The sequence below is a fragment of the Trachinotus anak genome, unplaced genomic scaffold (genome assembly GCF_046630095.1).
Source record: "Trachinotus anak isolate AG129_WGS33_773 ecotype Australia unplaced genomic scaffold, CSIRO_AGI_Tana_v1 ptg000003l, whole genome shotgun sequence".
Classification (NCBI taxonomy): Eukaryota; Metazoa; Chordata; class Actinopteri; order Carangiformes; family Carangidae; genus Trachinotus; species Trachinotus anak.
This window is the reverse complement of record NW_027273854.1, coordinates 963,094-986,160: the sequence shown is the minus strand read 5'-3', so window position 1 is coordinate 986,160 and position 23,067 is coordinate 963,094. Positions and strand designations below refer to the sequence as shown.

General features: G+C 40.5%; 1 protein-coding gene, 2 long non-coding RNA genes and 1 other non-coding gene across 4 annotated transcripts; 2 read left to right on the top strand and 2 right to left on the bottom strand.

Moving 5' to 3' along the window:
- Nucleotides 1-43: 43 nt before the first annotated feature.
- On the bottom strand, nucleotides 44-115 carry trnat-cgu (transfer RNA threonine (anticodon CGU)). The gene has a single exon. It is a non-coding gene; the product is annotated as a tRNA-Thr (tRNA).
- Nucleotides 116-352: 237 nt separating this feature from the next.
- On the top strand, nucleotides 353-3,471 carry LOC139609889 (uncharacterized). Its single transcript, XR_011685393.1, has 2 exons — nucleotides 353-632; nucleotides 1,618-3,471. It is a non-coding gene; the product is annotated as an uncharacterized lncRNA (long non-coding RNA).
- Nucleotides 3,472-4,371: 900 nt separating this feature from the next.
- LOC139609885 (uncharacterized) lies at nucleotides 4,372-9,613 on the top strand. Its single transcript, XR_011685391.1, has 3 exons — nucleotides 4,372-5,625; nucleotides 8,003-8,111; nucleotides 9,451-9,613. It is a non-coding gene; the product is annotated as an uncharacterized lncRNA (long non-coding RNA).
- A 7,271-nt stretch (nucleotides 9,614-16,884) lies between these two features.
- LOC139609881 (GTPase IMAP family member 5-like) lies at nucleotides 16,885-20,785 on the bottom strand. Its single transcript, XM_071464906.1, has 2 exons — nucleotides 20,579-20,785; nucleotides 16,885-18,642 (listed from the first exon to the last, which is right to left on the bottom strand). The coding sequence occupies exons 1-2, from the start codon at nucleotides 20,670-20,672 to the stop codon at nucleotides 17,855-17,857; spliced, it is 882 nt and encodes a 293-aa protein (XP_071321007.1). The 5' UTR covers nucleotides 20,673-20,785; the 3' UTR covers nucleotides 16,885-17,854.
- Nucleotides 20,786-23,067: the final 2,282 nt, after the last annotated feature.

The following is a 23,067-nucleotide window of genomic DNA, read 5'->3' as shown; positions in this document are numbered from 1 at the left end:
AATGTGTGTAAGAAAAACATGTAGAAAGTCACTCCGAGGCAGCAGGCACGGACGGGGTTCGAACCCGCGATCTTCGGTTTACGAGACCGACGCCTTACCACTTGGCCACCGCGCCTGGTAATGTAAATGCTGTGACGTATAAATATTTGGATTTGGCTGGGGACCTGTTGTTGGGCGCATTTTATTGAGTTTGTCGCACTGAATAGTTCATACTTCAGTAAAGTCTTGGAGACGGTTCGCCTGTGTTAAGCTGCTGGGAAGTGAAGCCTCTAAGATCTAAATCCTCCCGGACAGAGTTCTTGTCCACCAATGTTCCAGCAGCCGGTATTTCTGATCACAAGCGCTGGTTTGTTGATCGTATTTATCGTATTTTTGACGGTCGGCGAAGTCACAAGAATTTCCAGATGTTTAAAGGAAGTTTGGCGTAGATTTGTCACCTCATACGAGCGAACGGAATCTTGATAAAGACGCACCCGGAAGCAGCGGCGCGGCTCCCGGTCGACGGGAGTCCAGCCTGCCCGTGAACATGGAGGCTGGAGCCGTACTGCGACGGTGATGTGGAAGTTGCGGGTTCATTTGTCGGATTCTTGTAAGATTGTACGGGCCTTGCCTTGTCAGGAGTAGCTAATGCTGTGAGTTATATGACTGGTGTGTGAAAAATCAGTGCTGGCTCGGTTAACATAAGGGAAGAAATAATGTTGGCTTTACAAGCTAAATCGTTAGCTTGCTAGCAGGTGATCTCGTCGATATGTTTTGTGCAAAGTACATTATTTACCTGCACAGTGATCTCCTGCAAGGAAGCTGTTCCACCCGGGTCGGTACCTACTGTATGCTGGGTTTAAACATCATACATAATAGCATTCACGTAAGCTATATTGCGTACACCAAATTACATTACAAATTATCTAAATTTAAACAAATCCGTGCCTATAGGCAGCTGTCACACTAGGTTAACACGAGTTAAGACTTATTACTTATCATTATGTGCTTTTCTTCAAGTCGGCATATCAGATAGGGTGCACAATTTCATATAGAGTCTTGTATGGAAAAAGTTTGACACCAGCTGCCTTTACTGCTCAAAGTTGGATAAGTCTGAGCAAGAAATTTCCCTAATCGTTAAAGCTACTGTTATAGGGTTGGATTATAACATTGATAATTTTATCTGCCTTTTGGTATCATGTGATGGTTTTACACAAATGTCACGGTTAAAAGGTTCAACATGAACTGTTAAAGGCCATGCTTCACATATTTAAAGAGCATTTTACATCAGTGTGAATATTTTACATATGATTTTTGCATAAGTTTGATTTCTCCCAGTGTTTTGGAAATCTAAAAAATAAATATGCTTTAGATTTCAGCCAGATCACTGCCATATGAAGCAGGTCAACAAGCCAACAAACTTTCAGTGTTTCTAAAGGACTAATGTGATTTTCTTTTTAAGTATCTCTGTTGGGTAAACATGGCTGAATTCAATTTTTGTGTGTTATCAAAAATTTAAGCATCTGTCCAATGTTACAGACACTGTGGGGTTTTTTAAGACTTGACTCTCCTGCCAACCACTGTGAAACCCAGCATTGTTCAGTGCCTCATTGAAATCTTGGTGTGTTGCTGTTGCAGTCTTTGACAGAGCCTGTCAGATCTGCAGCTGAGCCTCCCTGTCTGCCTCACCATGCCGCTGGTGGTGGATGCCGTGTGGGCACTGTGGAGCATTGGAGCTGGCATCTATGACTACTTCCACACCAGCGCCATGGAGGAGAGGATCCACACGCTGGAAAACGTCCTCTCTATCCACCAGTTTGTGATCGCAGCCCTGTCCGCAGGCCTCATCCTGCTCATGACGTATATACTATGGAGAAAACACTAAAACCTTGCTGACATGGGCTTCTCCAGCCGAGGCCAAGCACCCACTAAAAGCTGTTTTTCGTCGCAGGATATCTTTCATTACCCAGGCTAGTTTCCATCAGATGTTGACCAGAGGAACAGCTGCTCACACGTGAAGATCAAGCATGTTCAGTTACAATGGGGACGTCCCAGATGAGGTCAGGAGCACTGATGGGCAACTAAACCCAGTGAAAAAGCTCCATTAAAAACATGCGGCCTCTGAAAACCTGTCTGTACCTTTCTGGTGGTTCGAGCATCGTCTGTCTGTCTTTCTATGTGTTTTCAATGTTTAACTGGCCTGACGCAGTCTACACACCTTTTATCCACATTAACCCCAAATCATAACTGCTTCTCAAGCCAACTTTGCACTTTTTTGCCAAGCTTGAAGAACTTTAATGTCTAAAGAAACCCACTGAGAGGATGTCCTTAACTTAAACAGATGTTCAGTCATTATCGGTGACGACAGCTGTCTCTGAAGTGCGAATGTGGTTTAGAATTTAAAACCTTTGATTTGTTACAGAAGCCCAGTGCAAGCGGTTGCTTCAAGATCACAATGTAATTATCTCGTGTTTACAAAGTAGTCATGTAATTTAAATATGACATCAGTTTTTTATAGTGATTATTAATGTCTCTAAGACCATTGAGTTGTTGTTATTACCTCATTGTCTTGACATAACTCATACTGTCATCATGACCTAATAGTCACCTGTAATAGTCCTTTATAATGGTGCAGGGACACAGCACTGAGAGTGATGAGAGTCAGTTTAATGGTTGGACATGGTTTTGCACTGTTACAGTAGAGAGTCAGTATCAAAGTGGTGATTTTAAAAGAGCACACTCATGCCTTATGGCTGCTGTGGTTTGTAATTATCCTGGCTCCAGGTAGCAGACCTGGAATAACAGGATAAGCACAAAAAACACTGTTAAGAAGTTCAAACACTGGGAAACTAATTCTTCCGTCATGTGATTCATTGTTTATTTTTTCATGCTGAGGAGAAAAGATTGGAGATGTGGGATTTTTGTCTAATGTGTTTTGGAAATGCAGGTTGTGTGAGTGAGTGAGAGAGTTTAATTTGTCCATGTTTACACTTACACTCATTCTGTTTTCCTTGTGTTCTTCCTCATTAAGTGTTAAACGTGACCAGATGTACAGGTCACCTCCCTCTGTGCTGCCTGCTTTCTTTCTAAGCTTCATGTGCACCACTGTATGTTACTCTGACAAACCACTACCATGGCTACGAGTAAAGGGAATATGTTTGAATAATCCATCAGCTGTTCTTTTTCCTCCATTTGTTAGTTTACATTCTTGTTCCCTGTGATGGTTAATGGGTTGTTTTTAAATAGAATCACTTAAAAAATGTTGAACAGATAATCCTCAATGGGAAGAAAGTTGTGGCCTTTTTTTTTTTAACTTGTAAACAAGTAGTTTTAAATCTGTATATTTGCTTCCATTGTGTGATATTAGATTAAATTAATGTTAAATAGGATGAATGGAAAGTTTGTATTAAAGTGCATATGCTTGGAGGTTGTCGTCTTGTGGAGCATCAGGAGACAGAAAACCTGATTGAAAAATAAATGAATATTGCCACAGTTATGCATATTATTGGTATTAGAGGTGAATTACAAATAACAGACATTGTTATCAATCAGAAGATTGGCTATAAAAAATAATTATCTGTATAGTTGTAAGTTAAAAAAAGCTGAGCACAGCTGTACTGGTCCCACAGACAGCCTCAATTTCTTTAAAAAACGTTTTTATAAGTGTATATTTAAGCAGTAATCTTAATGGTGTGTTCATATCATGATAAAAAATGGAACATATTGTAAAAAAGTAATTAAGGTCACGGCTCCTCATTGCTCCAAATTGATAATGATTATTTTAATATTTATTATTCAGAGTCCATTTCTCTCAAATTTTGGAAAGATATTTGTGCAACATCCAATAATGAAAAAGATTTACTAACAAATGATCCCAACAAATTATTGATATCAAGCTTTTATTATAGCTGTGATGATGAAGTATGATTCCACTGCACAGAACTGATATTACTTAACCTTGACAACCACCTCTGATTGATTTGATGATCGATTACATAGATAGTTTTTTGTCCTCAAAGTTATTTTCTTAGTATTTTAAATTATTTGAATCATAGGAAAATCATGTTATCCACAACGTATCCCACTTTTGAACAAACACCATCATACACAAACACAAAGACACTGATGTTGACAGTGCTCAAAGTTCCCACACAGTCTATGACACTGAAGGAATAAGTACTAATTTTGAAAACCCGAATCTGATTGGACAGTGACAATCGAATGGCAAAGCAGAGTCCAATCAGAGGGCAGGTAGATTTTCAAGATGGATGACGGAAAATCTACACCTTTCAGGATCTGCAGGTGACAGAACCAGCACCAGAACCTCTGCTTTGTGATTGGACTGCAACTGTCCAACCGGATTCAGGTGTAAAAATCTCAGGTAGAAACGCTACTTGTTTAGGTGTCGCACACCGTGTAGGAATTTTGAGCGTTTTCTTTTAACAAATTCAGACCCCCTCAAACTTTAACTCCTCATGAAGGTTTATTTCATAGACTTGGGCACTTTGAGATTATTTGTGAGAAGGGGTGGGCGACCTGCCCAAAAGAACATATGACATTTTTCTTTTCTTTTTTCTTTTTTCTTTTAATGGTGGAATCGCAGTTTAGATCTTAATCACGATTTGCATCCTGTTTCCGCTCTGGTTTTATTCTGAAATTGCTGACCGGAAATTGGGTTTCATATCGCTCCACCGCTTTGACGCTACTTCCGGTTGATTGTTCGCTTGTTTCCTGTTTACGAACTGTTTCACAGCCAGTCGCAGTAGCCCCGCCCTCCTCTCCGCCGCTCCTCCCGGTGCTTCCGGTTCCGGTTCCGCTCAGGTAGAGAGCAGGTGCAGGTGTCACCGGGTCACGCTCACGGGACCGCTGTGACGAGCTGCAGGTGGCGGGAAAGCTGTTGAACAGCTGTTGCCTTTAGCAAGGACTGAACTTCTACACTGACAAATCTAAACATGCGCTTCAGCCTGATACTGAGTGAGCTGCTGTCCTGTGGTATCTGATCAGCGGCGGGAGTCGGGCCGAGGAGCAGGCTCGGCCTCCACGGCCTCAGTAAATATCACTGAAACACAGCCAGCACTGAGCTGTAACAGGCTCCATGCTGAGACGTGCTGAGAACATGTTTATGTGACGTTGGCAGCACAAGTTATCAAAGACTCAGACTGTTCACGTCACTTTTACTGGCTGTTCCCAAACTAGTCCATTTATATCGGTCAGTTTTCAGACTATCAAATTAGATGAGTTTTAAACAGATGATCGATCTGCTGTGGAGTCATTCTTCACTTAAAAGGAAACTTTCCAATGCTCCCAGGACTCCTGTCAACAGGACCTGCAGCGGTCGCTGTGTGCAGCCTCCTTTGGAGCAGAAGCAGCTTCCTGTGTAACTTGCACCCGACTGAGTTAATGATGATAAGTGAAATTCATTTGAAGTAAAATTTTACTCACAGTTTTATGAAGAGCTTCCTGAAATACCCTGAAGTGGAGCGTTTATTTTCTGTAGTATAATTGTGTGTTTTCATAGAGATGCCAGGGTCCACCTCAGCCCAGGGCCACACCTTACGGCCCCTGACAACCAGCAAGAAACGGTCCAATCACCAAGCAGAGTGCAGCCAGAGGGCGCGTGGTGCTGTCGCCTGCAGATCCTGAAAGGTGGAGTAGATTTTCAAGCCTGTGCCGTCATCCATCTTATATGGGCTCAAATTAGTGTCCAAATGATTCTGAGCTTGTGAAGTGATGTTCGTAAATGATTCCAAAGTTTGTGGTTGTAACTCAACCTTTGTAAAAACATCTAAAATAAATCTACATGAGAAAATCAGAGAATGAGAAAAACTGTGCTTGTGTCAGAGATGTGTATTTGTTAAAGAACGACCCTGAGAATCAAAACTATGAAGAAGTGATCAGTGTTGAGGTGAAACAAAGACGCTGGGAAGGAAGAACTGCTTTTGTCAACATCTGTGATCCAGAGAAGAAAACTGTAAAACTCTGCGCTGTGAAGTTCCCACAGTGTCCAAGGATTAAAGTCTGTACCTGTCGGTGTCTGTGTTGAGCCTCACCACTGATCATGTTCGGATTCACATAGTTGGTTTTTTTTTTTTTTTAACAAATAGAAATTTCTTTACCACAAGCACAGAGTGAGTCAGGAGTGGCCCCCTGGGGTCAGGCCCCCCTGGGGTCAGGCCCCCGGGGGTCAGGCCAGTTCGACCTGGAACATGTCTTAGTTTACAGGAGCGGTTCTGTATTGTGGTTGGCAGCTCTACTAATATGATCAGTCGTCTTCACCGTGGTTAATAACAGTACAACAGTTGCCATGGTCAAAATGCAGACACCAGGACTGTCTCCCTTTTTTATTTTGTAGTTAAAAACATATTTTAATGGTAATGTTGGTGATATTTTGATGGTATACTGGCTGCCGAACTGTCCTCAGTTTTCATTTCAGTAATCTGGTCACCCTTTCTATGAGTCGGCGTCATCAGAGCGCAGAGGTAGTTTTGGAAAAGCTGAAGAAGTGAAATGACTGAAAGGACAACACGAGAGTGGATGTAAGGTGTTTGAAGGAGGGACAGACAGCTGATGAGGTGGTGCTCAGGCTTTTGTGTGTGTGTGAGACCTTTAATGTCTCTGTAAATTTCACTTCTGGATGTTTTTTGGCCCTTGAAACAATCCAAACTTACCCACAATGCAACAGCTTCCTCTGGACACACTAAAGGCTTCGCACTACTCTCAACACCTGGAAACATGCTGAGGTGGAAAACCAGTGGAGCTCAGCTGTAAGACATCTCACTGTCCCTCAGTCAAACCCCACCTGCGGCACCGTCCCTGGCCCCCGGTGGTGTTTCCTCCTGTGACCAGCAGAGGGCAGCATTTCATTAAACACCTGAACATGATCGTCAGTGCTTCATCCTCAACCCTCATCCAGGAATGATTACTGAAAGGGTCTACCAGGCACAGGCCCAGGGGCTCAAAGGGCCAGGGGGCCCCTCCCATGGGTTTCACTTACAGAACAATGGAGAGGGGCCTTTTACATGTTTGTGCCCAGGGGCCCATTGTCTCTTGATCAGTCCATGAGACACTTTAATTGTCACAATGAAATTATGTTTGGTGCGTCTCAGAAACCAACAGTGACACAATAGAATAAAATGAAATATACTAGAGGACAAAATAAGACAAGATACATGGAAGAGAAAAGATAAAAGATAAAAAGCCAGATGACAAATTGAGATGCTGGTGTTTTAATTTTAAATGTTTATTAATGAAGGCCCTCAGAACGAGGGGCCGTCGCACAACAGTTGTGATACAGATGATATAAAGAGTTTGGAGTGTGTTAGCAGCAGGTAGGTGGCTCCCACAATCCTCTGCAGCAGGCCTGGTTTTTTTTTTCATCTGTAAAAACAGCCCCTGAGTGGTCAGTGAAGATGGAGGGGAGGTGGGGGGAGGTGGGGGGTGGGGCTCAGTCTTTGCTTTTTTTTTTATTTTTTATTTTTTACTCTTCCCAGAAAAATAATTCTCCGGCCTCCACTTGCCCTGGCTTTGACTCTCCTCTGCTGAGACTCTTCACCAGGGGGAGGTGTTCAGGGACAGTCAGATCTTTTGTTATGTGGATTCCCAGGAATTCGATGTTGTTGAAATTTTCCAGCCCCTCACCATGTGGGTGAAGAGAGGAGTGTGTGTTCATCCTTCACTTCACTCCCTCAGTGACAGTGATGATATCTGTCATATCGGTTATGATCATGTTTCTCTGACTCGTCCTCATCCACCAACAGAAGTTTGTTTCTATATCAGACAGGTTCCTGTTATTCATCCCTCTCTCTAGATTTAAACATAAGTACATTAGATTATTGTTCATTATTCCTGAAGATTCAATATTTTTTGCAGAATAATCAGTTGGGAACTTTTCATGGGACGACAAAACTACAGCATCAAAATATGTTTAAAGTACCAAAAGTAAAAGTTCTCATTATACAGAACGAGCCCTTTCTGAATATCATGTTATATTATCCATCCATCCATCTTCCTCCGTGTATCCGAGGTCGGGTCACGGTGGCAGCAGGCTGAGCAGGGAATTCCAGACGTCCCTCTCTGCAGCAACACACAGATCCTGAGGTGTTCCCAGGCCAGTTGGGATATATGATATTCAGGTAAAGGTGTACGTCTGTCTCAATGACACATGATGTCATCAGTCACCAACATCACATACCCAACAGGGTTGTTTTGCGTCTCTTTCTAGTCATTTTGTGTCTCTTTGCAGTTGCTTTATGTCTTTTAATGGTCAGTTTGTGTCTCCTTGTAGTCGTTTGGCACCTTTTTGTGGTCATGTTTCGTCTTTCTGTGGCAGTTCTGTGTGTGTGTGTGTGGTCGCGCTCTGTCCCCTGGTGTGTGGAGCGTAGAGGCTGAAGGATGAGGAAGAGTGTTTTGGTCTCTGGTTTTTATTGTTGCTGAAGGATGTAATCATGAAATCAGACTTAATGAAGGATTATACAACCAACATTTGTCAAAATACAACACAGTGTTTCATCTGGAGCTCGTCAGTATCAAACCAGATCAGATGAAAAGTGTTAAATCAATGTAAACAAACGTCAGACTGAACCAAACTGAAACATCAGTTGTCCAACTTATTAAACCATGAAACCATTAAGATACAACACATGTAATATAAGAGAAGTAAACCCAGTGTCCCAACATAAAACCCATATTTATTTGCATTGTTTCTTAATATGTTGATTATCTTAAGTTGTCTAGTCATAAAAACAGAATAAAAGACCCATCACCAGTTCCCAAAGCAACATTTTCAAAACATCTTCTGTCTAAAGCTGAAAATTCACAACATTTCCTCATGTTAGGAGAGAAAAAACTGAATCTGGCTGCAAATATGTTCAGTTCAGCTCAGTTGTTTAGAAACAGTGTTGAAACCAAAGATAAATCACATTTTGTCACATTTTAAAACCTGGAACACACAAATGTTTTTTTTGCTTGATAAATGACTTAAAGCTGCTACAGTCAATGTTTCAGATTTTTTCACCTCTTTTTTGTAGTTGTTGGGTGTCTCTTAGCTAGCTTAACATAACTGTATATTTTCCACTCATTGTGACCTGTATGAATACTACTACCTCTGAAAAACACAGACTTCTTTATGTACACAGATATAAGTAAAACTAATTTTTGGACCTGCTAGCTTGTAATGCTGCAGTGACTTCTCGTTTGCAGTACTACAGATAATTTGTAATCTACACATTATTAAAGTGTTCAATTGCTGGGACATTTGTTATGTTTTAATGGTGCAACCTCATTTAGTAAGTCCTCTGTTTGAAATGAGCTAGAAGTTACTGAGTATAACAGGGACTTTACGTTCAGACTTGGTGCTGGATTTATGAAGTGCTGCTGCGTCACAGTCCTGGTCTCTGGTAAAGAAACCTTAACTGGTGCTAGTGCTTCCTTTCATTTTAGCCTTAATATGTTTATATGTGACAATCCCTGCAGCGCCCATTCCAGCTCCCACTAGAGCTCCTCCTACAACTCCTGCTACAATTCCAATTGTGCTCCCAACAAAGTGTGAAACTGCTCCACCAAAACCAGCTCCAGCCACTGCAGAGCCAGATACAGCAAGTTTAATTTCATTTCTAAGTTTAGCCTCCTTTTCTGTGTAGTGTTTTCCTCCATTTTTCTCGACCATGTTGTTAATCTCCCTCAGAAGCTCAGTGACCTGAGACGGATCCTTGACTGTGTTGTCAATAATGTGGTATCTGTTCTTGCATTTAGAGACAAAATCATCAAGCTCCTGGTTTTCTTTAATTAACTGCTGAATGTCTGTCTTTCCATCTCCATGGGTGAACAAGATCATAGTGTATTTCAATACCTCATCGCTGAGAGTCTGCTTAAAAATCTCCACTGCGTGAGTCCAGCTTTTTGTGAGGTTCCCCCTCTGCACGAACAGGAACGCATGAGGACCAGGAGAAGCAAGTGAGAAACATTTCTTGATCTCTTCCATTATCTCCTCATTTTTTTTTTCTGCGTTACCCAGACCTGGAGTGTCGACAACAATCACATTTTGCCCATTAATCTTTCTTTTTTGTATCTGACACTTCTCTGTGTAAGAGTTGACATGCACAAGGGCCTCTGAAGTTGTTGCATTCTCTCCTCTCTCCTCCTCCTCCTCTCTCAGGATGTTGTTCATGACTGTAGTCTTCCCAGCTCCCACCAGCCCAATGAGCACAATCCTCAGGTCTGCTGGAAAATATTACAGACATAAGTAGAGGAATAACTATTATTTCAGTAACAGTAGTGATAACACAGTGTAGAAATACTCAAGTAAAAGTCCAGCATTCTAAATTTTACTGAAGTGCAAAAGTAAAGCCAGCACATATATTTGGATTTGTTCAACATCATTGTAAATGAGGGCCTTGCCCTCAATGACCCTCGAATTTAAATAATAATAGAATAAAAATAAAAATGTAAAAAAAAGTACTGGTTATGCTGAATGGCATATCTCAGAATAATATTAGTGTCTGATAATTATTGATGCATTTATGTTCATCACTTAAATGTAATATAAGACATATACTGTATGTCCCCTGTGGTGTTGCCATATGTCACTTATATTATTATTACACATATACATCCTCTGGATATATGAAGATATAAGTTTATAACATATATGACATTCCCATAGTAAAATTAGTGCATGTATTTAAAAATATCTATATGATGAATTTTCATATGGTATAACATGTTGTGACTATGTTATAGCTCTATATATGAGCAAGTTTATTAAAACAACAAACACCTACAAAGTCTAAATTCTTATGTTTTTCTTATTAATTTATTTTGTACATATGTGCTTTTATTTTATGTCTCATATATACATATAGATCTCATTTTGTACATGGTTGTAGATTTTGTTGACATAACTAACTGAGTAGTTTGTGAATTTCCCATCGAGGATCAATTAAGTCTTTGTATCATTAACCTGAACTTGCAGTGAGTAAGTAAGGTTTGTGAGCATCAACGAAGGACGTTATTAATGATTAATAAATCATTTATCTATGCTTCATAGATCAGTTATAAGGACCCACTTTAAGGTGATTGAAATGTGTCAGCATCAAGAATGAGATGACCTTGTTTAATTCATGTTTATTGAGATGATTTTCATCCCAGCATTACACTCGTCTCATTACATTAACTTTGCATGAAGAATTCTAACACTAACCCTAACCCACATTCTCTTAATTGTGCCTTAATCGGCATTGTTGTTTCAATTAGTTTTTACTGCCTCCTTCACCTATTTTATCATGTCTAATATATGTTTATCCTTGGTCCTCCTCTATTTAACATTTACATGTCCATTTGGCCACATTCCACAAACCAATGATATCAACTATCATAATTATGCAGACGACATCCCAATCTACCTCGCTCTGTCACCAAATGTCTACAGTCCCATAGATTCTCTCTGTAAGGGAATTGAACAAACGTGTCTTTCACCTAAATACAGACAAAACTGTGACACTTGTCTTTGACACAAGAAAAGCGAGGTTGAGAGTTAATGCTCATCTCCATTGTGAAAATTAAAAACCAAGTCAGAAATCTTGGTCTGTATTTTGCAGCACTGAAACAGCATGAATCAGAGGATTCCAGGCAGGACTGCAAGAAATTAACCAATTCCTTTATCACCAAGAGGTTTAATTACTGTAAAGGTCTTTCCTCGGGTCTCTCAGACATCATTCAGAAAGCTGCTGCTAGAGTCCTAACAAAGACCAAGCCAAGTGAAGACATCTCAGCAGTTCTCAGGTCTAGAGTTTATTTCTCAATGGCTTAGGATCAAAATCCATCCCTGACAGTAGTTTACCATCAGAACCCTTTCAAACTCTCAGGTCATCAGGTAGAAGGCTGCCAACTGTTCCCAAACTGCAAACTAACATGGAGAAGCAGCCTTGAGTTACTGAAACAAACTTTCAGAGAATTAGACACACCTTTACATCCAGATGAAAAACCTCGCCCTCTTCTTCCCTTCCCCTCCTTTCCTGTATTTCTCTCTCTTTTTTTTATTTTCATGTTTACAGTTGGTACACTGTTAGTTTTTGTTTAATGCATTTGAAATGCCTCTGTATGAAATGTGTAATCCAATTAACTTTCCATGATCTAAACATAAGGATTTTCTCGGTTTAGAATTCTTTTATCTGAATTTTTATTCTAAATTTCCTGATTTAGCCAACAAGCACACAGGTCAAGTTGTAGTCAGAATATACAAGTCATCAGAACAAAGAAACTGTATGGGAAGTATACACTGTTACTATATAATACAGTGAGGTCAAATATGTGTAATATAGTAAAATAGCAGATATAAAAATAGTGTTAGAGTCAGTGTGATCTGTACTGACTGTAAAAATACAATAATATTAAATCTCAAATTTTTAGAAAACTGATTGGATGTTAACTCAAAACAATATGAATGAAGGGTTTAATATTTATTTTCATCTACAAAACTCAGACAGTACCCCACCCTGAGCATTAGTACTATTTAAGAAGTGTACTCACCTTTACCAGTCATCTTTGCTTTGTAAATGCAGCTGATGTGTGATCTCTTGTCACTGTGGATGTCTTCTTCTGACTATTTTAATTTCCAACTTATCATTATATATTATAGCCTGCTGCTAGTCCCCTCCCCTGGAACACACATCACCTGTTCTCAGTCAAAATCTGACCAGTCACAGATCAGAAATAAAAAAATGTAGCTGCAACCAACAAATTATGGGGCTGAGCTAAAATACATTAAGTAGATTAGTTACATTTCCACAGATACTGATCACACAATCACACATGAACGTGCAGTTTGGAGAATCACTGTTCTCTTGAGGAATTCCACAGATAAGAAGTGAACAATGAAATGCCAGAAAATTCTGCCTTTGTGAAGCTTATCTTACCCAGTGTGCATGTATGTTTTCTATGGGTTAATGAATGATAATTTGGATTATCATTAATCTAGGTAACAGTTATTTATCCCACACCACAACACATTAGTCCACATAACATACATCCTAAAGCAAACATTAGTTCTTTAAAAGTTTCTATGAATGTCTGACTCATGGTTGTGGACTATCTTTTTGGATGAATGGATGGATGAATTTTATGCATTCTTTTTTTGGCCAAACCTGGCGCCAAATTACCCATAAGGCAACTTGATTTCAGGTTGAATTCAGGTGTGTTATGGTAATGGTGGCTAATGTAGATTGGAGCCTGTCAGTTCACCTCTCTCTAATGCCACACCCCCATTTGAGGACTTCTTCAGAGCCAACCCACACTGACTCAAGTGACATCACTTAAGGTCATTTGTCAGACTTCAAACACCTCTGGAGACACTAAAGTCTTTATTCTACTATTACCATATTCTTTATGTAACACCAGGACACTCAGAATTGAGGATTACTAATATTACTACTAATAGTACTTCATGTAATGTTACCATGGTGACATGGTTGATTTTGGACTTTTATATTGTTAGAGTTTCAGGCGAACAACGTCACTGTGTAAGCTAGCTCCTTGTCCATCATACCGCCAGACGGTTGTTCTGCCATTGTTTGCATTTGAGTTTGTCACTGAGAGGGAGTTTCTGTACAGTCCTTAAAACATTACAACTGTGGTCCTGAGATAGGGTGTATTCATGCAGAGAAAAATCTGTGAATTCAGTTGTACTGTATGAAATTGAAAGTCAATACAGACGAGTGAAGGCGAGAGCAGCGTGTTGATTCTCTTTGTTCATCTCCCCTCACTATTTCCCTTGTTTAAGGGCACAATACTATCACAGTACTGTAAGTGTTGGGCTGCAACCAGACCTCATGTCTTCACATTAAGGCTTTATGCTATGGGGGGGGGGGCTTGGGGGTTGTACCTGGAATCTGCTGGAGCCATTCTCCCAGTTTGGGAGTCACAGCCGCTAGTGTCCCAATTACCACTGGTGCCACTGTTGCCTTTACTCTCCACATCTTGTCTAGCTCCTCTTTCAGCCCGTCTCAACCACCTAAGGAGGCATCTCCTGTTTTGACCTTGGGACTTCCAGTCCATACTCAGTACACATGTTGCTGTACACTGCACCAGCCACTTGGTTATAACATTCCATGTACGCTGTTCCTGCCTGCATCTTACACCCTGTGTGCTGAACTGTCTCATCTTTGCACAGCCTGCACCTGGGGTCCGGCTGACCCCGGCCTCTATAGATCTTGTGCTGAGTGCCTGTTCTTGTGCTGCCATGATTAGTGTTTCTGTGCCGTCTTTCAGTCCAGCTTTCTCCAGCCACTGGTAGCATTTCTTGATATCAGCCACTTCTTCTATCTGTTTGTGGTACGTGCCGTGTAGGGGCTTGTCCCTCCATGATGGTTCATCCTCCTCTTCATCATTATCCTCAAGTTTCTGCTGCCTGAGGTATTCACTTAGCAGCTCATCTTTGGGGGCCATCTTCTTGATGTACTCCTGGATCTCAGTTGCTTCATCCAGGATAGTGGTCCTTACCCTCGCTAGTCCTCGGCCTCCCTCATTCCGCTCAGCGTACAGTCTCAGGGTGTTGGACTTGGGATGAAACCCTCCATACATTAAGAAGAGCTTCCTTGACCTGATTTCGGTGGCCTCTATCTCCTCCTTTGACCAGCTTATTATACCAGCAGGGTATCTGATGACTGGCAGGGCGTACGTGTTGATGGCTCGCATCTTGTTCTTCCCATTCAGCCGGCTTTTCAGGATCTGCCTTACTCTGTGTAGGTATTCAGCTGTGGCTGACTTCCTTGTGGCCTCCTCATGGTTTCCATTTGCCTGTGGGACCCCAAGGTATTTGTAGCTCTTCTGAACATCTGCAATGTTGCCTTCTGGTAGTTCAACCCCCTCGGTTCTGACCATCTTCCCTCTCTTTGATACCATCTGTACACATTTATCTAGTCCGAATGACATTCCAGTGTAGTTGCTGTAGACCCTGGTGATGTGGATCAGTGAGTCAATGTCTCGCTCATTCCTGGGATACAGCTTGATGTCATCCATGTAGAGGAGTTGACTGATGGTTGTTCCACTTCAGAACTGGTATCGGTGGCCACTCTTTGTGATGGTCTGGCTGAGGGGGTTCAGGTCTATGCAGAACAGCAGAGAGGATAGTGCATCAGCTTGGTATGTGCCACACTTGATGCTGACTTGTACAGTTGGTTTGGAATAGTTTTCCACAGCCCAATTGAGTTCTTGATGAAAGATCGTAGTGTCCTGTTGATGTTATACATTATACATATACCACACTCTGGTGGTGGCAGCAGGGTATTGTCTCTGACGCTACTTTGACTTCCAGGTGTCGTATCTGTCATTTGTTATTTTCGTGGATGTGACTGTGTCCTGTTGACAAAAGCTGGAGCTTCAAGTGGAGAGGACAGCAGCCTAATTTAGAGCTTTGTGCATTGCGGATAAACCTGGGATATTTAACTGGTGATCAGCTACAGCCAGACTGTGCAAGGAAAGTTGTCCTTGACTCAGCTTCTGCTGTTCTGAGAGGAATTATTTTACTATTGTACACATCATGCACAGACGTGTGTTGAAAGCGTTAAGAGGCAGCAGCTGCAAGAAAATGAGCAAAAATTACACTACAGGAAGAGAAAAGTGAAGACGTCCAGACAGAGCAGAAGATGGAGGAGAGAGACTTTCAGCACAAAACCATGAGACAGAGCAGACTTAGAAATAAAACAGCAAGAAAAGAATCATGAGAGCAGCCTTGGGGAGGATATACTCCTGGTTGGATGAATGTTGGGAAATGTTTGGATAAAAGTGTTCCAGTGAAAGCACCTATGAGGGTCTCTTGGGTAACTGCCTGTGGCAGCACTACTATGTTTTCATTTTAAAATTGTGTTTTAAAATGAGCATCCAAACAACTTTTTTAGCTCAAATGGTGCTAACTGGACGCTATGAAAGAGGAGATCTTGTCTGTCTGATGTTGAAACACACACCAGGCTATTGTTGTAATTCAGTTGGAGAGCTGGATTTGCCACATGGGGTGATCTTTTCCCCCTTTGCCCTCTCATCTGTGCTCACGAGCAATGTTTCTGCTGGGAGCTGAAATTTTTGACAGAAATGTCAGAGATATAGTTGTCAGCTCTATTTACTAGGAACCTACACAAGTGAAGTGGCTTTTTCAAGTGTTTGGAAATTACAGAAGTGGAAAATGAGGACACTGTTCAAATACATTAAGTCATTTAATCACCCTCAGTAAAGAAATATAGATAGAAGAATTCATCAACTATCTTTCTACACATTATGTATATCTTGAAATGCCCATGTGGCTTAATGTATGTAGACCAACCTAAGTGCAATCTGAAATTGAGAGTTGCAGAGCATAAGGCTGCAATTAGAAAATTAAACTTGGATTATGCCATTGCCAGGCACCACAAAGAGGAAAACCATGGGCCAGCCTCTTACCTCAAATTTATTGTCATTGAAAGAGTCAAACCAAAGAGGGGGTAATCTGATTGCTGGCAGCTGGAACACACTGTTTGCTCTCTAAAAATCACAGCGAAGTCATCTCAGTGAGCAGTGGCCTGATTTTCATTTTAGTTGTTCCTACAACCAACAAGCAATTGATCGCTAATATCGGCTCTGCAAAGGGGAGTTTTGCTCCTAATAATACATACATTTATACACTCATAAGAATATGATATCTCTTCTGTCTCTTCTGCTCACCGTATTTCTATGACAACACTGAGACACAGCTGTCTGACTGTCAGTGTAACTGTGGTGCTGATAATGAAGCGGTAACATTACTTCCTCTGTTAAATACAACTCAAAATGACAAAATGCTTAATTAAGTATGAATGTAACTGCTCACCTGTGTAGCTAAATACAGTCAAGTGCTGAATTGAATCATGTGATGCAACATAGATAACACACCAGAGATATATGGCAAATTTAAAAAAATTTATTTTTCCATCAAAATCAAATCAGCAATAAACCATCACCTCACCACACATGTTGATTACATTTGTTAATCTATACATGAAATAGACAGAGGCTCAGTATATTTGTAGATAATAATGAAAAGATATATGTGTAAATCAAGAATATTTGAATAATAGATTTCTCATCACAAACACATTTGCATCTGCAAAGTAATCATTTAAAGAGATTTCAGCATACAGTAAGTGTAGTTTACAATTAGTTTTCAGGATTTAGATGAACTGAAATTCAATGAATTGAGTTACCATTTATAACTGGTAATAGGGAACCTTAGACTAACTCATTAATAAGAGGTTACATGTTTCACACTTTACAGTAAGGCTTAATTTTACCAAAAGTAGGAAAAGAAAGGGTGAGCAGTTCACCAAGTAAAGGAAGGTTACCAGGTGTGTTATACCTGGAATGGCATCTGCATTTTAATCAATCAACTGTGCAGAACAATCGGATAGCATATGTCATACAACACCTGTGATCATAATGAGTGGTGACAGCATGTCTGGTAATTTGATATGATCATTTGATTTGTCATAATTTGATTTGCCAAATGAAACTTGATGACCGTTAAGATGCTGACAGTGGTTAATTGCTAGAAACTTAACAAATATCTGATAATGCAGATGGGTCCAAAAGTTGGATGATGGAGAAAACAAAGAAAGCTCAGTATCTAATGAGATGTAATAACCATGTCAGCTTTTCTCCTGAAAGAGGGCCGTCATTTATTCATACAACAATGTTGAATAAAGATCCATATATTAACTGTCCACTAATCATGAATCTGGCATAATACATTGGTTTTATGCAGCTAAGTCTTTAAGATTTTGTCTGTGAAAAAGAAGAAAATGAAAAAAAAATGACATGAAATTTATACCTTGTTATGTATGTTATGTATGTTTTTAGTACTCCAGCTACTCAGCTTCTACTGCTTATATTCACGTGGCATGCACTCATAAGCCAAGGTACACATAAAATCAATGAAATCTTTCACCACTGGAAACTTTTTCTGCAGCTCACTTGAGCCCTTTTTGTACAACTCCATGGCCTGCGGTGGAAAACTGTGACTTGACTCTTTTCGCTGAGAGCTTTGTATTTCAGCAAAGGCAGCCACAACCTTTTCTAACATTTCACTGCTGTAGCGGCCTCCTCCATTTTTATTGACCACGTCATTGATCTTCTCCAGGAGCTCTGGCACTTGATCATTCTCGGTCATGTTGTCAAAGGCTTGGTACACCACTTCCTGTTTCTTAATGAATTCACTAATACTGCGATTTTGTGAATTTTGCAAAAAGTTGACAATCTCACGCTCATCTTGACAATGGGTGAACAAGACGATGGTGTGACTTTCTGCACCTTTAAAGATTTTCTGGAAGGCTTCCAGACTGACTTTATCATCTGCATCAAACTGAGTCACGTCCACCGTGAACAGGAACACATGAGGACCAGGTTTAATCGATGAGATGAAATCTCTGATTTCTTCAATCACCGTGTCATGGTCTTTGCTGGTGTGAAACAGACCTGGACAATTGACAATGGCCAGTTTTTTTCCAGCCAGAGCTTGTCCAGTTTCATCACCAAGGTCTCTTGTCTCCTTCTGGCATGTATCTGTTGAAGAATTAAACCTGTTTTGCCCAAGGATCCTGTTTCCTGATGAACTCTTCCCAACTCCAGTCTTTCCAAAGAGCACAATCATCAGCTCTGGTTCTGGCTCTGTTGGAAGATTTTATACAGACATAATTGATATTAGTGTTGCATCAGCTATGACCACACACACACACACAGTTGGGCTGAATGTGTTTGTTTTGGGAATGTTTTTCTATTCTTCTCATGTATCTAAAATGCTACAGTGGCATGAGAAATATTCCAAGGAATTAGGAGTAATATCCACAGGATATCCTAATTCCTTGGAACAGGCACTGACTTTGGTACATGAATGAATTTTGCGAGCTCAAAATCGCCTAACTGGTCTCTCCAGTATATTTCAATGTACAGGCTGTGGTTCAGCATGGACAGGAAGTATCAGGTGGAGTGAGTTTGTAGGAGAGTTGGTATCAGCAGCAGCCCAGTCGAGTCAGGTGGAGTTTACAGGTTGACCAGACGTATATTTGCATGGAAGAAGAAAGAGATCAGACCAATGGACAACCAAAACATCCTTAGAATTGTAAAAGTTTTTCTGGCTCCATCAGGTCTGTCTTAATGAGAACCCTATGAGCTGCTTAAGACTACAGCTGGACTCAGAACTAGTTTTCTTTTCCTCCATGTTTCAGTAACTTAATGCTAAATAATGTTAGTGTCTGTTCATTAGTGACGGCTACAGTAGCATGATAATATTAGCTAACCAGCTGTTATCAATATTATGAAAGCTTTGTTCGCTCATTACTAATTAGAAACTAAAAGGATGAAGACTTTGTCCAACAGGGTTATTTTCTGATGTGCAATAAATATTGCAGCCTCACATCAGCACTAATGAGGATATAGACTTTTATTCTTGTTATTGTAGATTAGTGATCTAAATGCAGGTCATTCATGTCGTATTTTCAATATGCTGATGATGCTGCTCTCTTTATGTCTTATAAATGGACCCACAGTTGCACCTTCTCTCTTACTCCATAATATTACCTGAATGTTTTCTGATAACTTTTCCTTTGGAAAGACACATGGGTGTTAATGTGGGGGGTTATTAATCTTCTGGGTTGTAAACTATAAATGTATCTCTCAAGTGAGAATAAAATTTAAAGATTTTCTTTGTCCTGAAAAATGATTTTTTTTTTCAGCCACTTTAAGAGCATGGATTCAAAGAAATGTTGCTGCTTTCTCCTGGTTTAATATACATACAGTTACTTCATAAAATGGCAGTTCAACTAATGTTATACTAAAAGGCAAAACACATGAACTGAAATTGCAGCAGTGCAGTGGGATAATTTTACCTTTAACTGATGCCAAATAGTTTAGATTTGTCCGTTTCCTTATTATTTTTACTGCAATCATTTTTTCTTATGCAAAATTGTGTCTAGATAATCAAATCAAAAATAATCACCAGTACAGTTTAATTGTTCAATGATAAAAACTGACAAGTGGTCATGTGTGACCATGTAAATATAATAAGCTGCACTAAATACTGACTGCAAATGTTCATTTTAGTGTTTCTTAAATGTTCTTGATTTGTCTGAAAGCTAAAAAACACATTTATATATCTTTTATATATATGTTTATGTCATGTATAACACACAAGAATTACTGAGCCAGACCAGAGTTGTTAAATATTTAAAGTCATCAAGACAAGCAAAAATACCCTTGATTAACACTTTTGTTTAAATGTAATGAAATTTAAAACAATGCCAATATGACACATAAAAACAACTAAACACAAATATAAAAAATAAGATTGAATTTGTTCAACGAAGAAAACTGTCATACAACAAATACAGTCTATGAGGTACTAATTTAATCAAATAAACTTATGAGTGACTAGGTGTTCAGTAAAATACACAAGGGGCTCAAATGTGATGATTGAGAGCAGGTTTATTTTAAATATCAGTGCTGTTAATGATCTATGAAAACAGTAATAAGAGGAGAATAAAGTGTTGCTCTTCTGGTTTATCAAACATTACCCTGAATTAAATTACTGTACATGAAACATACTTACCAGGTTTGTTGGCCATTGTTGTCTTTGAAGAGCAGTTGAGATGTGATGTCTTGTAGCTGTTGATGTCTTGTTGTTGAATTCTATGTGAATTCATCTTTATATTATAAAGTCTGTGTAGCTCCCTCCCCTCAACATGTCATCTGTTACCTAGCCAGTGTGAGCCAACCAATCACAGTTCAGACACCAAAATGTAGCTGCAAGCAGCAAATCAGGGGCCAGACACAAGTGCATCAAGCACAGTACATTTTATGTTGAGTTTGACCACTAGATGACTCAATATTTTAGCTGTGAACTTTAATGTTGTGGTTGATTATTTTCTTACATATGCTATGGCATTTAATTGTCCATATGTGGAATGTAGCCAAACTAATAAAGGTAATCAGGAAGACAAACTATCTTGGAGAAAAAGAACTGAAGATGATGAATAATTCTTTGGGTTCATAGGCTATTATAGATGTTTTAATTCTGCCTTTCCAAAAGTAGCAACAACCCTCTAACGCCAATTTAGTCAGCACAGGAACTCTACCTGTCACAGATATATGTACCTGTATGACAACAGGATGGAGTAACAGGCAAAAGATATACAGGAGTATAGCACACAGGTACACAATCAGGCTGCAGGAAACAGGCCAAGTCTGAGCTCTGCCTCTCTCAGTCAACCACTTATCACACTAAACTGTGTGTGTATGTGTAGGTGACAAGATGACTGACATGATCTGGTCAGATAGTGTTGCGTGGGATCTAAGGCCCTGTTCAGACCTGGTATTAACATTCATCTTCAGTGATCTGCCTCTCCACACGTGTCTCCAGTGACCACTTGTAATCAGATCTCACTTCCCCGCTTCATATGCAAATAAACAGGTATTTGTTGTTGTTTTTAGCCAATCTGACGGAGGGGTCCATTGTCAATGCACCTCTGTATATGTGTGTGTGTGTGAGTAAGAGAGAGAGGTACAGAGGAGTTGAGTGAGTCAATGCTCTGCACACAGCTCTATAGTAATTAGACTGTGTCAGATGACGTCAGTAGAGGAGGCGGTCCTTCAGCATGGCCAGGATGTATTTGAGTTTACACTGCTAAAGGAAAGTCACCACATGTGGTCCAGATCACCTCCGAATGTGGTCTGAGGGATCGGATCTCAAAAGACTCCTGGGTGTGTTCACACCTGTATTTAGAGCTGTCCACTTGTCATCAGATCACTCAGGATGGATGTTAATAAAGGGTCTGAACAAGGCCTAAGATGGTAGACAGTACTTTGGGGGAAGTCATGTCGCATAAGAGCAAAATGGAACCAACGTTCTGGTTAAACAATGGCAGGATGGCACCAACTGGTGGTCGCCAACTCTGCGCTCACCCAATCCAACTTTTCAACACGTGTCTGATGGCAGATAATCAGGGACAGAGCAGTGCTGTGTCCTACCCTAGTGTATGTGTGTTAGTGGCAGAGGGAGGAAAAGAGGAAAAACCGACGCTTGGCAGAATCCTAAAACCTGAGCAGTGGTTATTCTGTCCACAGAAAGCGAGCATCCAGACGAGAGTCAGTGCACATGTTGTATAGTTTGTTGATGGACAAAGCAACTTACTTTCCATTCGCAGTGGCAAACACAGCAGCCCCGAGGGGGCAATGTAGCGTGGTGCACAAACTAGAAAAGCAGCAACCTTAAATATTCCTCAGAGTACACATCAAAAGGAGACTTTGACGAACACAGTGAAGTCTAAAACACACGGTACAAAACTGTCTCTGCCCAGACGTAAACTTGGATCGCCTCATTAGGTCTGTGTAAGTCTGGCAGTAAAGTCCAGCACAGGTCTTCCAATGTGGTCCTGGCAGTATTGCCCTCGTCTGATGAGAGGTTATCCGTCTCTGTGAAGAAATACTTTCTTCCTTCTGCAGGTAAATCGGAGTGCCAGGCTGTGGCGGCAGCCTCTCTCAGATGTGATAATTGTGTTCAGCTGAACACTGAGAGAAGTACCGGCTCTCCCAGCTAAGGGAGAGTCTTCAAACTCAGTGGGGAAAGTACACGTTCACCTCCTGCAGTAAATTGGCTTACAAAGAAAGCAGGATATCTCCAGCATGGTTACAATAAAAGGTCATTGTGAGTCTGCATGGCTGACATTTATAGATAAGGTGATGTCACAGCAGCATCACTGGTGTTCCCTGCATCTCTGCCAATGAGAGACATGGGTTTGGCGCTCTCCCCGATTTCTAACTCAGGTGTGGACTGCAGATCAGGCTGCAAATTGGAGTCTGTGTGAACAGCATTTGTTCATTTCTTTCCTTTGTTCAGGGATTAGAGGACAAAAGGCAGTTTTGAAGTCAGGCTTCAGTTGTTACAAGTAGGCCTGCCTACTGTAACTTGTACTTCATGTTGAGGTCCAACAAGGTCATTGCATGAGTCTTCATCTGACTAAGAATGCCCATTTTTCATTAAGCATACACCCAGATGAAGATAAACAGGGTCCCCTGAAGTCTAGCAGGTGGGGGTGGTGT

Excerpts from the sequence above, each read along its gene's own strand:
- LOC139609881 (XM_071464906.1), bottom strand. The coding sequence starts at position 20,672 with ATGAATTCACATAGAATTCAACAACAAGACATCAACAGCTACAAGACA. Across the intron at positions 18,643-20,578 it reads AACAATGGCCAACAAACCTG|AGCCAGAACCAGAGCTGATG; the intron begins GTAAGTATGTTT and ends ATCTTCCAACAG.